The 25,269-nt window shown below is 26.6% G+C and overlaps 1 protein-coding gene across 1 annotated transcript; it reads right to left on the bottom strand.

The window, feature by feature from the left end:
- Window positions 1–16,319: 16,319 nt before the first annotated feature.
- LOC148237784 (endocuticle structural glycoprotein SgAbd-2-like) lies at window positions 16,320–20,602 on the bottom strand. Its single transcript, XM_088204071.1, has 4 exons — window positions 20,481–20,602; window positions 19,579–19,697; window positions 19,131–19,299; window positions 16,320–16,594 (listed from the first exon to the last, which is right to left on the bottom strand). The coding sequence occupies exons 1-4, from the start codon at window positions 20,487–20,489 to the stop codon at window positions 16,463–16,465; spliced, it is 429 nt and encodes a 142-aa protein (XP_088060197.1). The 5' UTR covers window positions 20,490–20,602; the 3' UTR covers window positions 16,320–16,462.
- Window positions 20,603–25,269: the final 4,667 nt, after the last annotated feature.

Raw genomic sequence — 25,269 nt, 5'->3', positions numbered from 1 at the left:
ATTTAATTAATATGTTACTGCAGAAAATAAAATTGCCGATTATGCGGTTTATTTTTAAATAATTATTGAAAACACAAAATATGTGAATAAAAATCTGAAATATTAAAAAAATAATGTTTTAGGTTTTTGCTAGTTTTAGAAATCTATGTATTTCGATTAATTTATATTTTTTTTTACATATTATATATTGTCAACAGTTATAGTGATATATTTGTGTATATATTTATTGAAAGAAAAAAACTTGAAGCATGTTCCGAGTTATTATTATAGTTTTTATTTAAGCAAAAAAATAATACGTTTTTTTTAATAAATATGGGTGTTAATGTTCAATTTTAAAGCATTTTAGTTTCTATTATTTAAATTTGTTTCATTCACACACAAGATATGTAATATGTTATAATATATGACTTTTAATGTAAGCATTATAAATATTATTATATGGCTATAATTTTAAAAACGATACAATATTTAACTTTTTAAAATATATAATATATATATTTAATTTGTACTGCTGTAAAATCTTAATCTAAATATTATATTTTTTAATTTAATATATATTAACGTTATATTTATATAAAAAAAATATCATGCAAAATAAAAAAAAAAAGTTTTTATACATTTGTTACTTTAATTTAGCTAAATTTATATTTTATAATATATAAGAAGTTTTTCTTTAAAATAAAATTATAGTAAAAATATTTAAATTTAAACAATTATGATTACAAACAATAGGGAATCAAAAATTGATCCTTTCAGTGCCTGAAAATAATCAAGATTAACTGTAGATATCACTAGTAATGATAATAATATTATATAATGTGTATTTTATTTTTAACAAAATTAAATACACATTGCCAATTTTTCATATGACTCTTAATTTAATCAGATATTTAAATAATTAAACATAAATTATTAAAAATCATACTATGTTTATAAAAATAATATTTTATTTATTTTTTAATTTTAGGAATGGAGAAGTAAAAATATTGAAAAAAGTGTCTGGAAAATATTTTAGTTTTAATTTTTTATTTGAAAATGAATATACAGTTATTTAAGTGTCTATACAGAATGATAAACGATTTATTGTATTGCATACAGCATCTATTTATAATAATATGTCAATACTTAACGAACGTATTGTGCCTAATTGCAATATACCCTAAATATCATTTCCTTGTAAGTGAACGCAAAACCTGCATCATGTAGAATCAAGTTCAGTTTTGCATCATTTCACTGTGTCGCAACACAAGTATGTAATGCTGATGGTATATACATGATATGCAAATTGCATTAGATTGTCTATAAAAATGCATTTTCGATTGTGTAAAGGCGCAAATATCGATTATGAATGTGACATTTAATCCATCACGTCAAACGCGCGCGGCATTTAATCCAATGTATTATCTAATAATTTATATGTAAAACAAGATAATTCTAAGGTTATGTACAGACATAAATTAAAATCAAATAAATACGATTAACCTATACATTTAAAAAAAAATATATAAAAATATACTCTAATAAATATATGTTTTGTTGGGATGTTCGAATAGAATGTGTTTTTTTTCAAGACTTAGCCTAATTTGGCATAGCCTCCAACATTAGTATCCTTCATTGGAATTAAAAATAATAACAGACAAATTGATGAGCTTGTAACTACTATTAAAAAGTAGAACCATTAGGATAATTTGTATTGATAAAAAACTAGGAAATAATTCGTTACAATTGCAATAAAAAATACGCAATATAATAATATTATGAATGTTTTTAAGTAGAATAATAATTACACTTGATAGAAAAAAATCCATATTTATTTTTACAAAGAGCAAGTAGCTCTATTTATATATAAAATAACAAGCAGTTTACAAATTCTTCATATTTATTATAGTTAATCATGCTTGCATTTATAATATATAAACTAAATCATGCTAGACTGTTAGTTATTATATATAAAAAATTTAATATAAATACATTTTTAAAAACAGCTTTAAATAATTTAGTTAGTATTTTCATTTTTATTATTGTATTGTTATATACCAGCACGATATACCAGTGGTACAAGTTAATGACATATATCTAAAAAAAAACTGCGCTTAAATCCAATATGAACTCTAGTGTTTTTAAATTTTTATCATGTCTGAGAAATCAGAATTAGTGATAATTTCATAATTCTAAATTCGATCGAGCATCACGGACTATTTTTTTTTAATTTCATAATCTCACGAATGAATATCGTGATTATAATTAAAAAAGTCCAGATAGGTTTTGCATTGTGGCATCTATTGATTGAACTTAAAATAATAAAAGAGTCACTGATTTACAGACTGGTTTCTCACAACTAAATTTAATAATCCCGTTGTAACACATTGGGCTGATGTCTGTCATCTTAAAGTGGTTGAGAGGGTTGCAATGCATAAACAAATATAGTATACTTCTGTAAATAATTTTATTAAATTACACTTATTCACTAATATTCAGTAGTCCTATTTATTTGTAATATTGTATAAAAATTGCAACAATATATATTTAAATATAATATGCATATTTATGTTTTATTATAAAATTGATTATCATAACTTGACAGGTATCTTCAATGCGTGTACATTTAAAATAAATAAGCACCATCCCACATATTTTTTCCAGCTCCTCATAACTATCGCTGAACTCATAATTGTGTTTAGAAAGCTCGTTGAAATTCTAGATGGCTCGCGAAAAAAGATTGTTTTTACGCATTGACTTCCTGGCCATAACGGGCAAAAATAAAGATCGCGACTCTCTAGCCAAAGGTAACTGAGCATTGACGGGTTGTAGACACCATCCTTTGGCAACTTTAAAAAGTGCTTCATTGAGTTGACGCTACGCCAATAATGCAATGAATTGTATTCTTACGTTAGGATACAACTACGGATAAAATTAAATTCTCTCCAACAACAAGAAGTATTTCGTTTCACTTGGATTGAAGACAATGAAGCAATATTTTAGGACGCTACGAAGTAGCGTATCGTACAGAATGCGAAATAGCTATAAATTATTAAGATGACATGCGCTGCGCATAATAAAGCCGAGCATCCTCTATGCCTTTTACTTTGATAGAAAATCTCCATTACTTCTTGAAGGTCATTCTCAAGTCATCGACGGAAATATTTCTGTATTTCTACACCTCCACCAAAGGTGTAAAAGAGTTCCACAGGGCAAGGAGATCTTGAAAATTTGACGTATCACTTGGCGGTACTCGAATTTGTATTTATAAAAATGCGCTATTATTATAAAAAAAATACTGGCACCAGCTGCAGTGACATTTATTGATTATAAATTGTATAGCACATAATAATTTATAATTAATAATATAGATGTCACCAATTCCCAGACTTTTTGTCTGGTGGTTAATATTTATTTTCCCGTTGTAACGCCTTGGGCTTACGCCTGTCAGGTTATTACGGAAGATTAAATAAAAATAAATAAATAAATCTTGATAATGAGATTTCAGGTCAACCATAAATAATTTGGGCTATTAATTGCTGCATGTACATATGTCGTTAATATATAACAAAAAGAGCAGAGGACCTAGAATAGATTCCTGTGGTACTCCAGAATGAGCAAAATACTCATCGGAGCGAAGATTGCCATAGCTGAAGATAGATATAAAGAACGTACAAATCATCTGTAAAAATAATAATAACTAAACTAATCAAAGCAGTAGACTAGCAGTAGACTTACATCGCTATGCTAAATAAAATAGCAAACAATTTATTGTAGCTAATCTTAAATATTTTTTTATTCATATTTTAATATGTATATTTATAATCTATTACTCTAGCTTTTTCTTTAAAAAAATATTATACGCTATGTATTATTATGTATTATAATAAATCAGCATGTGCTTATGCTGAATTTCTGAAAAACTATATCTTGCCATTGCTATTTGAAAACATCGTTTTATTTTAAAATTGAGTCATCTTTGTGGCAAAGAAAAATATGTATTTACAATGTTTGATACACAGTATTAAACAAATATTTATAATATAATTCTCAATTTTTTATTTAGAAATATGCAAATATTTAAATTATGTACTAAAAATATGCAGTTATTACAAATTATAATACTTAGATATTAAAAAATAAGCAATGTTTTATGCATTTTTAATTTATATACTTAAAAAGTTAAATTGAAAATTATTTATTGACGATAGAAAAAAAAATACATATTAATCAAAATCAAAAATACATTATGAATGATTTCGTAAAGTTCATTCTTAAAAAAATATGTTAATGAAAGCTAACTAATTCAAGAAGCCGAAGGACGCTTTACATTTTTTGATTTAAAACTATTTTTTTTATATATGTATATATTTTACACATAATCATAATTGTAATTACACAAAAAAAAACGCTAGCTATTCAGACTGGTTATGTAATTTCTCATTATTGTTAAATAGTCATGTTACATTATATTACAGAAGCATCGTGGATCATTTAAGAGCATTACCCAAACCACTTAACTTTGACATATTGCTGAATTCACGTCTCCCAAGACCATTTATTATTTTCAGTGTTCTACTAGTATACATACCATGAAAATCTACTATCTGGTATACATACCGTGAATTTCATACGCGCCGACATGATAGTTGTACGTTTATTTTCATTAATACGACAACATTAAATCCCACGGTTCAATAATAAATGTAATGTTTGTGGAAATGAGGTGGGTAGATCGTTAGATCATCGGCGTTACAATCACACCTTAAGATTAGCTACCGTGGTCATCTTTAACAATGAGCTGATTTACGGTTTCAGAAAGAAACGCATCACGACTTTCGTTCGTGATAGGTTTCGGAAAGCGATCTGATTTCGACATGTTCAGAAAAAATCCGATCAGAGGTCAAGAGAGCAAACAGTCCGGCATTAATTTGCAACATCCATAACGAATCTGTATGACTATTTTAAATGTGATCAAGTCTTCAGGTGCCTCCGCTGACAAATCGTTTCGCAACCGACGTACCTTTCAATCACAATTCCGAGTACTCCACGACCTTTGGAAAACTGCTTCGACTTTCAGCAATTGAAAAACATTATAACCGACATTGCTAAAATAATGTGATGTATTATTATAAATCGTTAGGCACGTTCATATTTGGATTTAATAGATTTACCAAGACACAAAAAAATTATATAAAGACATAAAATATTTTTTGTATTCAACCTATTATATTGATTAATAATCATATGATATGTACTACTATTATATAAGATGATATTTTGACATTTTGCAAGGTAATAAACATATTTTGGTAAATGACTCTAAAGCGAGTGTTTATTAGATACATGTATATTATAATAAAACTATATATATCAGAGTATGTGATGCAATTTTTATGATCAGGAGATTAAAGTTATTTATAGTTGTAAAATTGTGAGTGCCGTTAAAGAGGCATTTCATGCCATTTATATTTGAATTTAAATATACATTAAAATATATACAAATAAAGAACAAACACAGATAATATATTAGATAATGATCTAGAAACAGTAGTTACACAATAAGTTTGACGCCATTAAAACACAAAAACGGTACGGTTTTGGGGGGCACAGACCCTTGACGACACGTAGTCTTAAGCTGTGATATAAATCGTTGAAACATTGTTTTCTTCAAGAAGACGAGTGATTGACACTTTAAAGTGGGCCTTATTCCGTAAATTTAACTCTAAAGGCTGCAAACTCATAAGGAACTTTGTTATTTTATTTAGGATCACAAAGGGAGTAGCAAATGATCGCCACGTGATTAACGTACATAATTAGCATGGTTTTACGAATTTATGAAATTCATCACTAGTTTTTTTTATGTAAGGAAGTATAAAAATGTTTGATGGAATGTATCATATTATAAGATTGTCAATATTTTAATGCATAAAAACCAAACATGAGTTGTAAAGAGATTTAAATAAGTTTCAAGTATCATAAATATGTTTTTATTATTTTAATAATTGTTATTGAAGAAGGTTTTTAAATAATATATAATTAAATAAAATATAATTACGCACAATCAACAAGTATACATTAAAATTAATGTGAACAATGATCTTACATATTCAATGAATATTTTAAAACGATTATTATAACTAAAAAAAAATATTTTAAGGTTTGTCTCCAAACTTTTATCGTTTATTTGGTTTTTCGTTAGAGATGCCTAAAAATTGATGTTGACCTACATACGAATATATCTGGACCAGAAGATAGTAAGAAGAGCAAATTATATAAAACTGATTATACGAGTTTGGAAGGCTATTTAAAGTATTAAATTTTATGTCCGCCTTTTATAGATTTTTTAGACCGGTCCACTTGTGTTGTAAAAATATTTCGTATTTTTTATTTATTTATATGTTAAATTTATCAGCAAGATGTAAAAAAATAAGGCCCTATAATTCTTTGAAAAATTGAATTGGTAGTAATTTGCTTGACATTTTATTTGCTTGCATAAAAATATCACTTATTTTTAAAATAGTTCTAAAATAGTCCATGCTAATCTAAATATTGCTTTTTTGGCGATATTTCAACATCTCTATTCTTTGGGAAGCAATATGGCTAGTTTGATAAATATTTGTCAGATTTAGCTTCTTAAGACTAATATTAAGATAATTTGTAGATTTTTCCAATTTCTTATTATACATTTTCAGTCTTGTAAATACGTTTTAAAACATAAATAATACAAAATTAATTCATAGATTTTTTGTTGTTGTTGTAAAAGCTGTAAAATAAAGCTTTAAGTGAAGGAATAAATAAATTGTAAGATAAATTCAGGTAAATATGATTTTTTTCGAAGAAGTAAAAAAAGTTTCGTTTTTTTGGAATTTACGATTGAAAAGATTTAATTTTAAAGCAATGATTATAATTAAATAAAAACTTTGCCACTCTTAAGCTTTTGTTAATTTTCAATCAGTTTGTTTAAACATATTTTTCGTTCAGTTTTATTTCAATTTAACTAAAATAAAAAGTGCTTTTAACCACTTAAGTGCCAGTAACTCACTGGTGTGTCACTTTTTGCTTATTTTTTTTAAACAAATTACTGAATTATTTACATGTTTTTTAAATGAATAAAGCCTACTATACTATATTAATTTATCAGTAAACCAAGTATTTAATATTTATTTTTAGAAAGAGATACTGACGCGTGAAGACTAATAACAGGTGACTCACTAAAGAGTCGCTGGCGTTTAAAGGGTTAAATATCATTTCTTTAATATTTACAGAACTTTAAAGTTGTTATTAAATAAAATAGCAATTTATGTAAATTAATTTAAAATAATTACAATCAATTAACCTTATGTTTTATTTAAAGCTATAACATAGTTTATAAGTAAACATTACAAATATTTGTGCGACATTTACAATTAACTATAAAAGAGCAATGAATTAGTAAAATATTGCCTTTTTTATTTTTGCATGAATAATTACACCTTGACATTATCTTTACAGAAAAGTGTCGTTGTTATTACTTTATTTTAAGTCTCAATGTATTTTATTATGGTATTAAAATATTTTAATAAAATATAACAATCATTTAATTAGCCATATTCGTAGTGTTGCAATTAGTATCTATCGTTTTAGAGCAAAATTTTCATTGTTGCCGAACGTGCGCAACCTAGAGAAAATACACCAGCTAAACAGACTAAAGTATTCTTATTCTATATTTGAAAGATAAAATCAAATTTTAGCTCTTCCTAAATTCACCCACGATTAGTCAATGCAATGAAGAAGTATACCTTTGATTTTTTTCCTAGATCATAACGTTGCAAAATTAAATTGCCTTCCAAATATCACCTAAATTTTTACTTATATATTGAATTTTTACTAAAATTTCTCACTTTTTGCTCTCAAAATGTAATATCTAATCCAGAGATGATGGCAATAACAACACAGAAAACAATTCTAAAGTCCAAATAAAAAAAAAGTTGTTTCCATTTTGATCGTCCGATCTAGTCCAGCCAAGCAATCACTTTGAACCTCCAAGAGTTCAACTCAATTTTTTAAACGACTTGAAAATATTATAACGCAGAAGCAAACTAACGACATAGCACGTATCTATTGTATATTGTAGAAGTTAAGCGGCTATATTTCTACTGTGATAACTTTGGTAATTAAACTTGAAAATAAACCAAGCACAACAATCAAGCAAATTAATTTATGGTTTTGATGTGAGCCCAAAGTTCATACAAAAACACTAAATTATAGTATTAGATACATAACAATAATTTAGTATTTTTTCAAAGCAAAATTTTAATGTAACAATGAATTTTGCTGGATATTTACAGTAAAAGCGAACGAGAACATTTTCATGCATTTAAAGTTGTATCTATCTATTTCCTATTGTTTTAATTATTATTATTAAATAGTTTTTCGAATAAACTTGGATTTTACTTTATATTTAGTTATTTCTATTTTTTTTAATAATACATTATATCTTAATGTTTTAAATTTCAACAATACAAGTTATCAATTTGTTTAGTATTTTTTGTATTCCAAGAAAGGTAATGCCACACCAATTAAGGCTTCTACCTGATAAATTTATTGAATATAAAATTGAATTGTAGATATATTTTATTATTAAAATATAAAAATAAATAATTTACGATCACAGAATGTAATTCAAATATCACATGTGGGTGAAATAGTCATTAATAATAGGGACGTCTGACAAAAAAAATGTTATATCACGTCGCTTTCAAAGAAATCGCCACAGGTTATATACCATCAAGGTCTGTCTAGCTTGCATCCGTGACACACCTAGCCTTTTATGTGACCTCTGCAAATCCTAGATAAAATTAATATACTTTAATAAGATGTATCATAAAATCAATTATCCGTGTAATCGATAATAAAGTAAAACGAATCGTTTGGGAACATTATTAGATAATTATCTTTATTATCATTTCATAACACTATGCAAACAATCGATTTGCATTTATATTAACGAGTCCAAATGATGGATGGAATAATTGGATGGTGCAACATATCGTGTTTTGCTGTGTATGCACGCACTTCATTCTTGTATTATAGGATTATGCTTCCAGATGATGAGACATCATCATAACCTTCTTATAATAATAATAGCAGACGGGAAAACGCCTTGTTTAGCTTGTGATATGACATTTGACCGAAGAGCCATTCACCGTTGAACTAACTAGTCATCGTATCCTTTATTAGCAAATCATCAGTTCATGAAATTCAATGTCGGATGCAATTTTTTCGCTATGGTACCTCTCTCTGTGGGAATATATAGCGGTCAACATTTTTTTTTGTGGATTGGTAAAGGTTAAGAATGCGGTTAGTTGGATGGTTAGTTCTCATATCTATGAGTCGGCGGATGCGAGATTTTACAGACAAAGAACAATGCAAGAAGATTGTTGCAACACGTGCATTCTTGCACTGGATATATACTTCATCAACATTCGGTGCTCTATTGTTTTGTTTCTCGAGACGTTCTACATATCGAAAACCTATAAATTTTTTTCGACGATTCGTCGATAGTACGTCATGTGAATTCTAGTGGCAAATTAGAACAATCAACTATTAATATGGTAATATTCTCATGATATATTTTAATTCAGTCAGATTTCAACGCTATCATGGTATTATGAAAGCAATACAATAAATCAATGTATTTTTATTTTTTATTAAAATATTGCATTCTGTGGTTTAGATCAAAATCGATTTTCTAAAGGAATTTTATTTTGTGTCGAATTAATTATTAGTTTAAACGATCTTGAAAGTCTTTTTTAACCCAAGTGATAAATAAAAATGGAATTAAAAAAAACTGGTTTGTGAATTTTTTTATTATAAAAATGCCAACACGGTCAGCTGAATAATTAACTACTTATCAATAATACAATGTCTACTTTTACGTATAAGTTATCTTTGTGGCAAATGTGTTATGTAAAAGTACATAACATTAATTAATACTGAAAATATATTTTTAAACTAGCTACTAAAAATAACGAAAAATGCATTAAAGTAAAATAATATAATTGAATGCTTACCATATTTATGTTATTCCTAATTTTAGTAACCACTTTACTAAAATTCAAATTAAAGTAGTTATTCTATATATTTTTCAACATATTTTAACATTTAGCAAATATGAGTTTAAAACATTTATTACAATATGTATTACTTCACCACACTGAATATGCCTTATAATTAAGTTAATATGATTAAATATATTTGAAGACCTTAGGGTCGTCAAAACACAATCAATTTTATTTTTATTAAATAGTCTGAGACGTTACGGACTACGCTATTCCGTCATTAAATATGTAAAAAAAACACGAATTACGGAGCATATTATCCGGGGGCACAGAACCTAAGTGATGCATTATTTAAAAGCTGGTAATTGAGGGGGGGTGCTCCTGGTTGGTTATCTAAGGAGGGCCTTACTTCTAGAATATAGATTTGTAGGCTGCAGTGGAGAGTGACATGGTAAAATGACAGTTAATTGTAGTAACGAATAATTAAAACTTTTATATAAAACTAAACAGTGGTGTTATATAAAAATAATCTAAATATAGTATAATTATATGATCTAATTTTGAATCAATACATTGTTTTCAGTATAAAGTCAATATTTTTTTTATATACTTCCCCATAATAAAATAAATTAAATTGTATAGATTTATTTTTTATATTATATTATAGATTGGGTTTCTTGTACTGCAATCATTATTATTTTATAGCATATCTCAAAAATTCTAATATATAATTATGCATATGGTTAAAAAAGGTGATGTATAATAAAATTACAGATGTTGAAAACTTTGTTTTGATTCTAACATTAATATGCAAATAATGGTGTTGATACAGAAAATAACTACAGAAGCCGGCAGAAAACACATTACCATCGAATACGCCCATAAATTCATAAATAATTTATAAACTAATGTAATTTCTTTATTTAAGATGAAAGAGCGCTCGAGAAATATCTCAACACATATGTCTAATGATTCATTTCGAGGTCTTCTGGAACAATGTTGCTTAATTGTCGGTACACGCCCATAGGTGGGATCTGAAGTTACGAAAACGACGGGAAAGTAATAAAGATTTGTGTAATCAAATTTTCAATGACAAACCTATTTTTATACTATTATAGAATGTACATTTAAGCTCGGAGTACTAATTTGCCTTATATTGGCAGTTAAATTTGTTTGTATGTATGTATTTAAACCAGTAAGACGATGAAGAAATATTTTATGTATATAATACTAATGTCTCATAAGTTGTTTAGCTTCTTCTCAGATATATTAACCTAACGTCTGTAAAACAGACACACCTAGCTATTAATTTATCGACAGAGCTATAAAATTATAAGTAATATGCGCTTCGATTCGTGATTGCAATTATCGTGTTACTATTTAGGTGGCCCTCGCAGTACATTACGCACTTTTATATGCCAGATCTCTCGCCATATTAGGGTGGTATTGCTCAATTCAAAGATGATGTACTGGTATTTTTTCCTATGAATAAAATCACCGTAACACTTTTTGATTGGAACGAATAAAATTATTGAAAGGTCGCAGTATAACTATGCCATAATCTATTCCACTTTGCTCAATAGTCACGTTTGTCGGATGGTTCCATGTGTTTTATCCATTGACCTATCGGTTGTCATACAAAAGAAGAAGATAAAAAAAATTGTTATGAATTATTATAAATCACTTTCGATCGCTTCGTGCTCGTTATAAATCAATTATGGCCTTAATGTCAAGAGCAAATATTCAAATTTTGGATGGACAATTGTAAGTTATGGCTTTTTGCGATTTGAGATGGTAGATAAATTATTTATGAATTATATGTAGGTATTGATATATAACATGTTAACGATTTGTTATTATACTGTAAACAATTTTATTAGGTTTATAATGAAAAAGATAGGTAGCTAATTTTAATTTGGATTGCTTAATATATTGTATTGAATATTTTTGTGTAATTTTACAAGTACATATAAATTAGTTTTATATTTACAATCTTATGCTTTGTTTAAATAATTTATATTATGCAATTGAATTATCAATAACTTTCTATAAAATATCACTTTCATCAAAGTTTTTGGAAAACTAAATGACTGATTCACATATTACACCAATTTTATAGCTATCGATGGCTATAAAGATATTGCTGATGCTTTCGCGGAATATTTTTATTCCGTCTGTGATGAATCATATTTAGCTCAAGATCTAGATGCTCGTATTGACATATTTTAGACATAAAGTTCAAATCGCATCATTTCATAGGACCCGACTTCATTCCTTACTTAATATTGAAGGACTATTAGGTAATTATCTTTGCTTCTTTACAATTAATTTTCAATTTATCGCTACCTGATTTGTGAAGATGTACGAAAGTCACTCCGATCCGCAAAAAGGCTGTTAAATCGTGAATTAAAAACTCTAGACCAGTCGTTCCTTCAGTTCCTTCGGCACCTATTCATATATTACTGGCGATTACTGTCGTTTAAAATAATTTGTATAAATATCGATCACAATCACTGTCGACAAGCACTAGTAGACAAATAACGTGGTTTTCGTCCGCGTCGTTCCATGGCTACTAACCTAAAGGCTATGACAAAATCATTCGATTCTAAAATCCAGGTCCACGTTGCCTATACCGACTTTCGAAAAACATTTGGTAAAGTTTGTCATGAGCTAGTTCTTCGAAAGTTAAGCAACTTGGTTTTACTTGGAAAATAAAATAAGAAAATAATAATCAGTCTTGTCAGCTTATTTTCCAGTTAATTAAATCGCGGCCGTCAATATGTGAGCTATGGCAATCGCTGCCCCGATGAGTATTTCACTCATTCTGGAGTACCACAGGGATCTAATCTGGGTCCTCTGCTCTTTTTGCTCTTTATTAACGACAAGTTAGACTTTTAAATATTGTGTCAATAAATATACAGTTTATATCAATAACATTTGTAAAGGTGTGGTTATATATTATGATTTTAATATTTATTTAATTGCCAAAATATAAAACCATTATTAAAATAATTAATTTAAACTACTTTCTTATATATAAAAAATCTAAAACACATTTATTTAAAATCCTAGATCCAATCCATTATTTTCAATTAGAATTAATTAGATTCTTTTAGTATTGAACATTTTATAAAATAAATTCGTTTACTACTATAAAAGCTGCTAAAGAGTACTTTTTATTTATATTGTAATATTTGGTGAAAATAAAATATAAAAAAAAATTAGGTTTCGACAATAGCTAGAAAGTAAAGGTTATTTTAAATTAGCGTGTAATGTTGAGTTTTAGCTTAGCATAGAACTTGTTGTACAATTTTAAGTTTACATATGTTTTATCTTAAAAACATGAATTCTCAACTTATGTTTTAATATCTTCATTAAAAAAATATTATGTAAAACAAAATTTAAAAAAAGCTTAGGTATATCATTAGGAAGAAATTAATCGTGGTGTCGACTTTTTGTAATCAATTTTCTTTAACATTCACATTTCGCTTTCTTAACACCGTTCTTATTTTAATTTGGAAGTACAGATTATTACAACAACGATAGATTAAATATCAGTATTATATTAAAAAAATATTTACTGTCTAATACTATTTTTTATAGAATAAATATTTAACTTTTTTTGCATAAGTATTTGCGTAATACGTACACCTGATCAATAATTGTAAAGCAATTACTAAGAACACACTGTAGCAATAAATGATAAATATATTACGCGCAAAGTACAAAAGCATACCGTAGTTTTGATTTATGGAAGTATAAAGGTCATGTATTTTGACAGCTAACCAAAAATATTTGGATACAAAAAATGATAATGCAATTTTTTAATATGGAAGTCTAAAATATATGTATATTTAACATTTTAAAACTTAAAGCTAAATAGTATTTGGCTTACGACATTTAGTTTGAAACTTAAATATTAGACGATTCAATCATTGTTTGAAATTGCAAAATGTTGACGCATTGCATATTACATTTGCATAATTATTCAAGAATAAATTATGGCGTGCACATTTATTAGGATGTACCGTAAAATTTATGCGTGTATACAAATATATGGGTGCATATTGTATTATACAAATGTAAAATTAAATATCAATATTTATTATTAAAACAAGTTGAAAATGTTAAGGATGAATTATCAAATATATGTGCCAATACTTATAATTGAATAATTCACACTGCAACAGAATAGAAAACCGGAAAGTCGTAATAGCATGATAACATAATCATTATTCAATACAATTCGTCAAATACAGTGATTGCGAGATTAAATCTCATCCGGTTCTTACATTATGCCAATATTTATTTATCCGCTCCTAATATTTTAATTGGCTTTGTGTGATTTTTAATTGCTTGAGATACTTTAGATTACTTAAGAGTGGTTTATTTACTAATTTTGAAATTGTGTCTCGTTAAACGATGATCTTACCTAATATTAATGCAAGTCCAATAAGGCAAGGTTCAGCGACCGTCTGGCGAAGGTGTTGCGATTCACACTTTGACCTATAATTTCTTGACATGAACATGCTGATCATGCAGATACAGTTTTATATAGAGTGCACATATATTTAAATAATAGGAATCATCAATTACATATCGTGAGAATTTTTGAGGAAGAAAAAATACGTGTGTTAACTTATCTTGCGTAATATAGACTCATTGTCGATGACCCTCGTGTGAATATATTATATAAAGCCAAATAATGACGAATTTAATTGACAAATGTCGCAATTTTATGGATACTATTATAACACATTAAATATTAATAAAAAACTCAATAAAGAAGGATAATTAAATTTATGTCATTATAACAGTAAGTTAATAAAGTAAAGGTTAAAATTTAGTTTTAATAATTTCATATTTTAAAATACAATTATTATTTATATATTTCAATAATATAATTAATTTTACAAGCATTCCATTATATATATATTTCATGTTACTGGTTAATAATAATTTAAATGTTTAAGCTGTATTGTATTAAAAATAAAAATATAAAACTAAACGTTTGTAGTTACAATTTAACAACAAAAAACTAAAAAATCTCTTAGAGTTTAAAAAGAAAAAAAACACAATAAATTTAGTGTTAATTTAAGTACATTTAGCTAAATATCTTTAGCCTCTAAATAAAAATGTGCTTTGAAATTTTGTGCATATATTTTAATTTAATGTTGTTTTTATTATGATACATGAAATTAGCGAGTTGGTGTGGTTACACTAACTATTTTTTTACTATTTTCTGGTATAAAGATGACAATGTTCTTTAATTGTTGATATTTTATGCCTATTATGAAGTTTTTTTAAGATTATTATAAAAAGGCGTATTATATATTACTTTTATAGTTTTATTTTAGATGACTTACAAAGGGATCAACCTCCACTACACTGTCGCTGCTTTATCTACAAGGCATCTAAAGATCTTACACTGACATCATCCCTCCGCCAGTTTCACCACCACCTCTCGGTGAAAACGATCTCGCCCATCATTGTAACTAGCAATATATTAACGAATAAATTATTACCAGTTTCTACTTGCGTCTTTCTGGCTGCAAAGTCACACCCTTTAGGGTTATTAAACTTCAAAGTGGTGTTTACCATAATTTAACTATCGATCAAAAGGCCGCAATGCGGGCAAGCAAAATTCTGTTATGTGTTTAAGCTTGGAATCTAGAAGTAAGTCCAGGTATTTAATTAAACGCTGAATTTTTATTCTACATTACCGCCCTATTTACTTTAAAGAGGCAGTGGCAAAGTTTATCTACGTTTTGGTAATATAATTAAGTATGTTTTGTGTCGATAGCTTTTTCAATATCTAACATTTAGAAGCCTGAAATTTTTGTTATATGAGGATAAGCGCATATATGCATCAGCAAACTATCAAGTTAATTTTGTTGTCAGGTGATTTTTGCGGAAGCTGCGCTCTAAAATATTTTACATCTTTACTTTTAAAAATTCCCTTGAAGAAATTTTTTGCTGCTCTTTAAATTTATTCCTTGTAACACATAGTTTAAAATATAAAAAAATCATGTTCATGTACAATTTTATTTATTTGTGTTCAACATAATGTTGTACTAGTCAGTATATTACAATAATAATAAAAAACAGCAATATTTTCATTACAATTATATTACATTTTTGCCATGTTTGAAATTTATTACAATAACATTTAAGCTATATATCGATATAATCGTGTATCCGTGTGAAGTCAGTGGTCGTCAACTTGAGCCATCATTACATAAACCTATTACTACAAATTTAAAACGCAATCAATTTGTAATCTATTTTAAAGCGATAACCTAGAAATATATAAAAATAAATCCCAAAGCCTCTATTTACAATTTCATTTTTTTAAAGAGATCACAGTATATTTTTTTATAATAATTATTTTTGGAAAAAATATAAATATCACAAAATACGCGCTATAATAATAATCAGAATCATCCTCTTGGCTTATATTGCGGTTGAACGTTGCTAGATTGTTGATCTTGACTGGGTGGTAGAGTCTTTAGATATTCCAAAGCTTTTTGGATTTCTGGTGGAATCGGTGGCGGCGTTGGAAGATGAGCTCCCTAAAATTGCGTAAAAATATAAATGTAATTTAAAGCACCTGTACCTAAGGTTTATTAGCTGATCCTTTCGCGAAACATTAAAAAGGTCAAGGATTTGTTAAGACGTTTGCGTTTATGTATAGTGAAGCACCGAAGGTCGAAAAGGAGGTGTTGTGATTAATCATAAAATTTTGCTCGCCCTTGCATTTGGTTTTAAATATATTTTATGAACTCTAATGACCCAGACATATATCCGCTGGTTAGATTGAATGGGTTTATGAAGGATGTGTAAATGTTAATTATGACAATAGATTTTTATTGATGCATTAAGAACATTCATCTTTAACCTACATTTATGAAACATTACTTTTGCTTTCATAAATATTTAAAAAAAATTTTTAGTATTTTAAAACCTTAGATACTACTGAACAGTAATGTTTTTGTTACCATTTTCAACTTATATTTTTTTTTAAAATCAAAAAAAAAATTTAGTTAAAAAAAATTACAATTAATTTTGACATAAATTATAAAATATTTATCTTTTTTATTTTTGCTTAAATTTTATAAATTAATCTTCATTTTAAACATATTTTTAAACTATGCAAAAAATAATTTAATATTTAGTATGTATAAAAATACACTAAGCCAATGCAAAAAAAAATTTAAAGCAAATATGGTTATGAATAAATCTACTGAATTAAAAAGGCTAAAAAAATGCGGATTTTCTGTTTGATTCAATAACTAATTAATTAAAGTCTACAATGAATTTTTATATTTATCAGTAAACGTTTACAAGCCATCTTTCACGTCGAGCTTTGTGAATGAATTTATTGTCTCGCACTTTACGTAACATTTTTAGTCATAATTACACGTAAGAAAAACGCGTGACTACCTGCTCGAACAATCGTCGTTCGTGATTTCAATTAAGATTCTTTGTTTTTGTGGCTCATTCATATCTTTTACACTCATACACACTTTTACAATATAAAAGACACGATCGGCTATCTTTTTGATACATCGAAAATACAACAACGGTGTGAGAACAACCTTCATACTATATCGCAACGTGCACTGTGGAAAAATGAACGAATTCGTCGACGAAATGAAATGTTTGCGAAATCGATCTCGTATGCAAATACAATTCATGCATTCATATTGGATTATATATTGTTCACACATATGGAAGTCAAGATCATTGCCAGGCAGATTTAAATATGCCGAAACGAGCAAGTTATGCAATGGACCAATGTAGATGTAAATTTGGTTTTGTTTGATTATTTATAATTATGCAAGACGATTATTTTTTAATTATATAACAATGCTGCTGCAATGATTTTATACTTTCATTTATCTTTTAAACAATCAGTGTAATTTATTTTAAATCAAGGATTTCTATAATTACTGTTTCATTTACTTAAAGATTAAAAAAATACGTTCTATTTTAAGATTTATTTTAACTTTTACTTAATGATTAAAACGATAAATACTAACATTTTAGTAAATAATCTGAAAACCATATTTATGTATTTTTTTTATCATACATAGTACATAGCATAGTTTAGATCCCTAGAATATTGATTTTTGTAGTAGAAAAAGTAAAAAAAATGATATGAAAATCATAACATATTTTTAACAAAAATCATACAAGTTTGCTTTTAAATATTTTTACTATCATAGTAACGTGAAAAGTGTATTATGGTAATATTATTTTATTATTTATTTGCAATTATAGGTTTTATGCTAAAATGTTAACGTTGTTAATAATCTGATATAGTATAAATTTCCTATATAATATCAATCATTACTATATCTTTAGTATTATAATGTTGCAATCTGTACTTGAAAATACATATAAAGCTTTAATTTTCTATACATACGAAACTACTTTCCCACACATATATTCATTCATGTATTTGCAATATACTTGCTATTGGTAATATACTTTAAGAAAATAATATTACAAAATATATTTTGAAGTATTCAATAAACCTTTAACAATATAATATTGCATATCCCTTACATAAAAATATCAGTAAAACTTTACTGTCGTTTATTTGAAGAAGAAATACTATGATGTAATAGTGAAAATTATAATAAAATCAATAGCGATTAATATAATTTTAATTAGGTAATTTCCTGGATATTATTTTATCTATAGCTTTTATATTTAAAATAGTAATTATTATTTTTTTATGTATGCACATAAACAATATAATTTCTATATACTATATTTTCTTTAAATGTTACTCTACAAAGGTTCATGATTTCATGACAATGTCGAAGGCAAAGAACAATCGAGAGATAAAACACTCTTATTTGCATTCAACATAATATAATCCATATCGAGGTCATTGGAAATGTAACCGAAGATGATATGCTAATTTCGATAGCTTAACGAATCTTACCAAAGGATCATCGGGTCAAATGCATTGGTTGCATACCGCAGAGTGCAAACTTTTACTTTTTGACATTAAAATGCCACTTAAGAAATTCGCACATAAACATCGAGTTATATTTTTTATGTACAATTTATGTAATAGTTAAATAAAATAGTTACCTGTGGCTGAAAGCCGTTCTCGTCTGCGATGTAAGTAAGTGTGATCTTTGTGCCATCAGGAGCTGTGTAAGAAAATTGTCCTTGTGCTACTTGAGCTTCTTCATTCTCTTTTCCTGGATTTTTAAGATAACCTTGTTCTTCAGCGGCGATTTCGTTACCAGTTTCGTATCTGAAGTATTTAATAATTCTGAGTTATTAAATGCTTAATGAGCTATTAAATTGCATGTGAATGAAATAATTATTAAATAATTTTGATTAAACTTAGCGTTCTTTTTTAATTGAATTGATTTATTATTATTTTATAATTAAAATAGAGACATCTTGCGAACGATAGATACATTTAATAAAACTACTTTTATCATATATGGTATGATAATGGTATAGATCTATGATATAAATTATTAAATAAATATGATAAATATATAATCGTATATAAAATAAAACTTACGCCCATTTGTAGCTGCCGTCGAAATTCACACCTTCGTTTTCATACTTTAGAATAGGTATCTGATCAGATTTTTGAGCTTTGTTATATGCCACTGTGGCTATTAACATGAATATCAAAATCTGAAAATTAAAATCGTCATAATACATTAAATTTAATTATTAAAGATAAAAGTACATTAAGTTATAATATATGTAGATAAGATTGTATTAAAAAAAATATTTTAATATTAAATATAAATATATAATATATTAGGAATATTTTAATACAAAATAAATTACAGTGAACATATAATTGATTTATATATTATAAGAAATGTACAATAAAATAACATATAACGTCACATTTTTTTATAAACCTTGTGGAATAAAATAAGTCGTACGAGATGTTAAATGATTTTTGGAAATAACTTTAAAAATAACAGAGTTAAAGAGGTTTGAAAATTATGGTACATGAAAACATTATTTAGTAAGAATTTAATGAAAAATAATATTTATCTTTTAAAACTTACTTTTTGTTATAAAATCTACGATTTCCTAATATGTTAATTTTATGTAACCTATACAGCTATTTAAATATGAATAGTTAAGTTTTCAACGAGTATATCTAAGCAACATTTATGCTAAATATTATAAAAAATTAAAGCTTACACATTATTTAAAATTTAATAAAAAAAATAATTCCTTGAAAATGATTTATAATATAATTGAATATATTAAAATATGTTTAACTTTATTATAAAAATTTAAAATATTCATATTTCATGATACAAATTAATGTTTTTTTTTGCAGTGTAAATATTTTTTTTTTAATATTTCTGTTTTTAATTTAATACTAATTTATATTAAAAATATATTTATATTATATACATATTTTACAACAATAACAACAAAATCTTCCCTCACCGCTCTCATCGTTGCAAATCACTATTGCACTACTGCACTGATTATTTTGGTGAGTAAAATATTTTCAATAGAACTTATTTTTCAACAGAACAGCTCCAGCACCCGCCAAATACTGACTGCACAATTACCTCCACACTCAGTATTATCTTAGTGTATTTATACCTCCAGCTAACCCTTTGATCTTAGGCTATATCGGTGCTCCCTACCACCATAACTGGTGGTGTTAGATTACTTTGTATGTGTGTCTGTGTTTATTTGTATACTAGCGGTCATACGTCTAGTGTTGCAAAAGTGATATAAGCAATACAGCCTTTAAGATTAATATGAAGTGAAAAATATATTGTGATGTTCGTATTACATGTGGTGTTAAGGGTATAAAAATAAATATGTATCAAGAACATTTGTAACGCATACAAATTTTAATTCATTTTATGTGTGTATATACGAAAAATATATTTACGTCTTATTATAATGCGGTTTAGTTTACCTTATTGAATGCATTTAAAAAAAGGTAATATGTTATGTTAAAATACATCTAATATTATTCGTTTCTCCATAAATTGCCGTTGAATAATATCAAATATCTAACCATAAACTATGATAAATGGCCATAAACACCAGACATAGTATCTTCTCATCGTCTTTAAATGTCAATACGTTTTCGCAATGTCGTGTCTCCAAAGCGTAATTATAACATACAAGGCTCAAATGCTGAAAGCATGTCTGTTGATTTTATAATTGCTTGCAATCATGAAAAGCTTATTATATTTAGATTCTCAAATATTTTTTTGGTTAAAAAAACATTTGTCGCAATACCTGCGATGCATTTATGTAGTGAACTCTCAAAACAATGGTGAGTAAAATGCCAACGACCTTCAATCATTGGCCATTGTCGTTACAAGAATTTCCCATAAACTTTAAAGGTAATAATAAACTATTTTTAAATAAAAATGTGAAATATAGGTTAATAAATGTTGTGCAAGTTTTTAACTATAATATTCCACTTCCGATTATAAAATTATTGTTTTTAATAGTCTCATTATTGTATGTAGTATTAAACGTTTCACACAAAACGGGTATTGTTATATTTTAATACATAATTTGTATTTTTAATAAACTAAACTATAACTACTATAATCAAAAATACAAAATGTATTAGTATGATTTGGAAATGGGCCAGATCATTTTGTATGTTTAAGAATAATTTTCGCCCAAATTTATATGCTACATATATTAAATAAATATATTCGTGTTACTAGTTCAGTACGATTATTATAAACTAAATTTAATAATAAATGCGATAATTTGTCACAATTTATATATACTTCTTTATATACATACAATAAAAAATAATATAATAATTATTGGCTTATCTCAAAGAAATATGAATCGCCAAAAATGTTAATAAAGGTCCTTTAATAGAAACTTATGGGCAATAACATTAAATTTTTGCCACCACGAAATAATATTATGATACTTAAGATAATGTTCAAAACATCGACATTGCTCTCATACATTTAAATGGCTGACATATTAACACTATTTGGTCCTAAGATAATTTTAAAATAGTTAGTGTTGTTCTCATAGCCTTATATGTATCTAGTACATTCCAAGATCGGATTGAACTTTTAGATTTCGGACCTTATCTACAAAGTTACGTATTAATCGGTACTAGGAGTAGCATTGCTTAATGAGAACTCTCGTGTATCAATAAGTTGAAAAAAAAGTAGTATACATTTCATGTCCCAAATGAGATTTTTTTCTGAAAGGAGTATGTTTGCATTTATAAATAATGTCTAAATTGCGTATTTAACAGGCAGAAAAGTGTTGTGGTTAATATTTACTTGTAGGTATTCATTATGTATGATTGATTCACAAAGTTCAAGATTTTTTTTGTTTTGCTCTATTGGTTTGTAGCCCTAATCCGCCCAAATAATTAACTGTCACGTAGGATTATATAAGTATAGTTTGTCAGTACGGTACAGATATGGTTATAAAATCAGTACCAAAAATATCTCATGAACGATTCAGTAACATTTTAATAAAGCATGTATATATTAGTTATTACAAAAAACTGGTATAACTGGTCAAATAATTCTAAAAAAATGGAAATGGCGGTAAAGTGGTGAGACTTTTGCAGACACTTAGACGCCAGAAAAACTGATTGTACAAAATTAATAATTTGCCGAAAATTAACAATTACCTTTCATCGAGTGGTTGCTAGTGAGTGATGAAAACAATATCTTTTAATAGCGGTCCTTCGAATAAATTTATACGAATAGGATATGAGAATTATTGAGAGCCAATCAAATTTAGGTCTAACTCCACCTCCAAAAAGATACGTTAAACAATGATTATTTCAAGCAAGGCTTTTCTTGAACTTTTCGGAACTAATAAGGAAAATGTTTTTTATTTATTTCTTAATTTTAATAAATTCTTAATCAATAGCGACATGATTAAATTTTATTTAATTATGTCGTTATTGATTATTTTTCACAAGTCTGCGTGGCTATTGTGCAATTATGTGTGTTCTGCTGATTTCTAATGTAAATTTTTGAGACAAATCAATGGCAATATATTAGCGATCTAATATTGTTACAAAGTTGGCACTCTAATTATTTTATCTTAATATATTTTTATCGACTCCGACAGAATAAGTTCAAGAGATTTTTGTAATTTTTCTCGGTATGCAATAAATCTATTATTCTTTTTTTGGCTTTACAACTCAAGGTCTTGCTAGATATTAAAGTACAGACCTTAATCTTTGTATTTATGTGTAGTCTTATACAGTACTTTTTTTGTAAAAAATCACATATTTTAAATCCGTTTTTAAATACACCATAATTATACTTTATTGTATTTAAGGAAAATATTTATAACAAATTTCAAAGTATTTTAAATTCTCATCCGACAAATCTTATCGACTCCTTTTCTCGTTCTATGAGTAACCACAGATAAACGTACTTTAAGCAGTTGAAAAGTCTTAAAATTGGCTTTACAAGTTTGATAAACAAAAGTAATGAAATTGTATTGGTCTTTAACTAAGCTCTTGTTAGGATGGAAATTAGATTCATCTGCGAAAACCCGCGTTCACATTCACTTGAATAAATAGGAATGGTATTCAGAATCTGTATCAAATGCAACGATATTTCTGAATATGTCTTTACGAGAATGTTTTCACGGAATCCACAAATAATTTTTCTCTTATTTAATATCGATCTGATTAATGAAATTCTAATTTCCACTTGTCCAAATGTCAGTTGAGTATTTATTACCATCTTTAGGACAATATTTTTGATCAAGTACCCGAAATTAATACGACAATCCATAGTCCTTGTTATCAAGCAATATTTTTTCAATTCTCTTCGAATTTAAAAAAAATGAACTAGGGTCAAAAAAATATTTCTTTCTTGAATATTTTTAAGAAAGTAACCCTAACATCGCAACAGCACCAGAGAAAGGATTTTTTTATATTAATCTTCCATAGAAAAAAATGGCACAATATTTTTTTCAGTGGCTAAATGCAATTAATATTCCAAGCTCGAATCTTAGAGAAGTAGCAAAATGCCTGTTATAAACAGTTTATTAAATTTGTTAAATTTCGGTTTATTTTGCTTTAAAAAGTATATATTTTTAATAATTGTTGAGGGATCTTTTTTATAAAACCTGTAAGATTTTGGTTTTAAATGTTAATTTATATTTTGACCAAGTGCTTGTATTAAAATAGATAACTGATACATGTAAAAATCGTAATATATTATTATAATATAAAAATCACATTTAAACCTTTAAATTTAATTTAAATTACTTATACATGTATGTATGTTTAAAGTAAAGCTATTAATTCGCAATATATTATAAATATTACTGATCGTTTTATCTAATCAAGACTGATTAGATAAAATTATTTTTTTGATGTAGAGTGAAATAAAAAAAAAATATAACTAGATATCTAATAATTTATGCAAATCTAAAATTTCTTATGCAATTTTTTTCCTTTTTTTCATTTATAGTTATATAACTATATGCGATTAATTTTATAAATAGACATATTTAATATATTGCATGTATTGAGTCAATATTTAATTACGGTAATGAATATCGACTTAATGCATTATTGATTTCCAAGAAATTTATATAACTTATTTATGAAAATATGAAGTCTTACCAAAAGCCAATTATTTAGCATTCGCCTTGACGCTTATAGGAGACAGGACTAAAGGCTATGTACTGCTTTCCTGGGAATGCAATGACGACACGAACTTGCCATTAAGCGTGCTTGTAAATGAGGATGGTCATACCATCTTGGCTAGTTTCTAAAAGTCACTCAATATGACACACTGTATTTAATGCCACAATGGAGATATTTATGGGCGTGTGATCGAACACTGCAAAAGAGGATTGCGCTGTGTTGCAATAATATTCCCATGAAAATCCATAAAGTGTATTATTTTAAATGTATACTTAGATATAAATAGCGTCTTTAAAAAGCTGATGAAAATTTGTCAAGACCGATAAATTAAAATTAAAATATCTATTTTATATATAATTTATAATTATTATATTTAAAAAATAGTAATATTTTCCTTTAAATAAATAACTATTTTTTAAAGTTTCTTAGATTTAAACTATAACCTCTACATAGTAATTTATTAATAAAAAAAATATAAAGGCAATTTTGTTGTATTTATTTATATAATTAGTATAATTATACAATATATAAGATAATAAATATTTATTGTTGTTTAATTAATAATTATTTTCATGTATAAGTAAAATAATATCTATT

The sequence above is a fragment of the Plectrocnemia conspersa genome, unplaced genomic scaffold, assembly GCF_051122295.1.
Source record: "Plectrocnemia conspersa isolate PC_06_02 unplaced genomic scaffold, ASM5112229v1 ptg000002l, whole genome shotgun sequence".
NCBI lineage: Eukaryota > Metazoa > Arthropoda > Insecta > Trichoptera > Polycentropodidae > Plectrocnemia > Plectrocnemia conspersa.
This window is presented reverse-complemented; position numbering and strand designations above follow the sequence as displayed.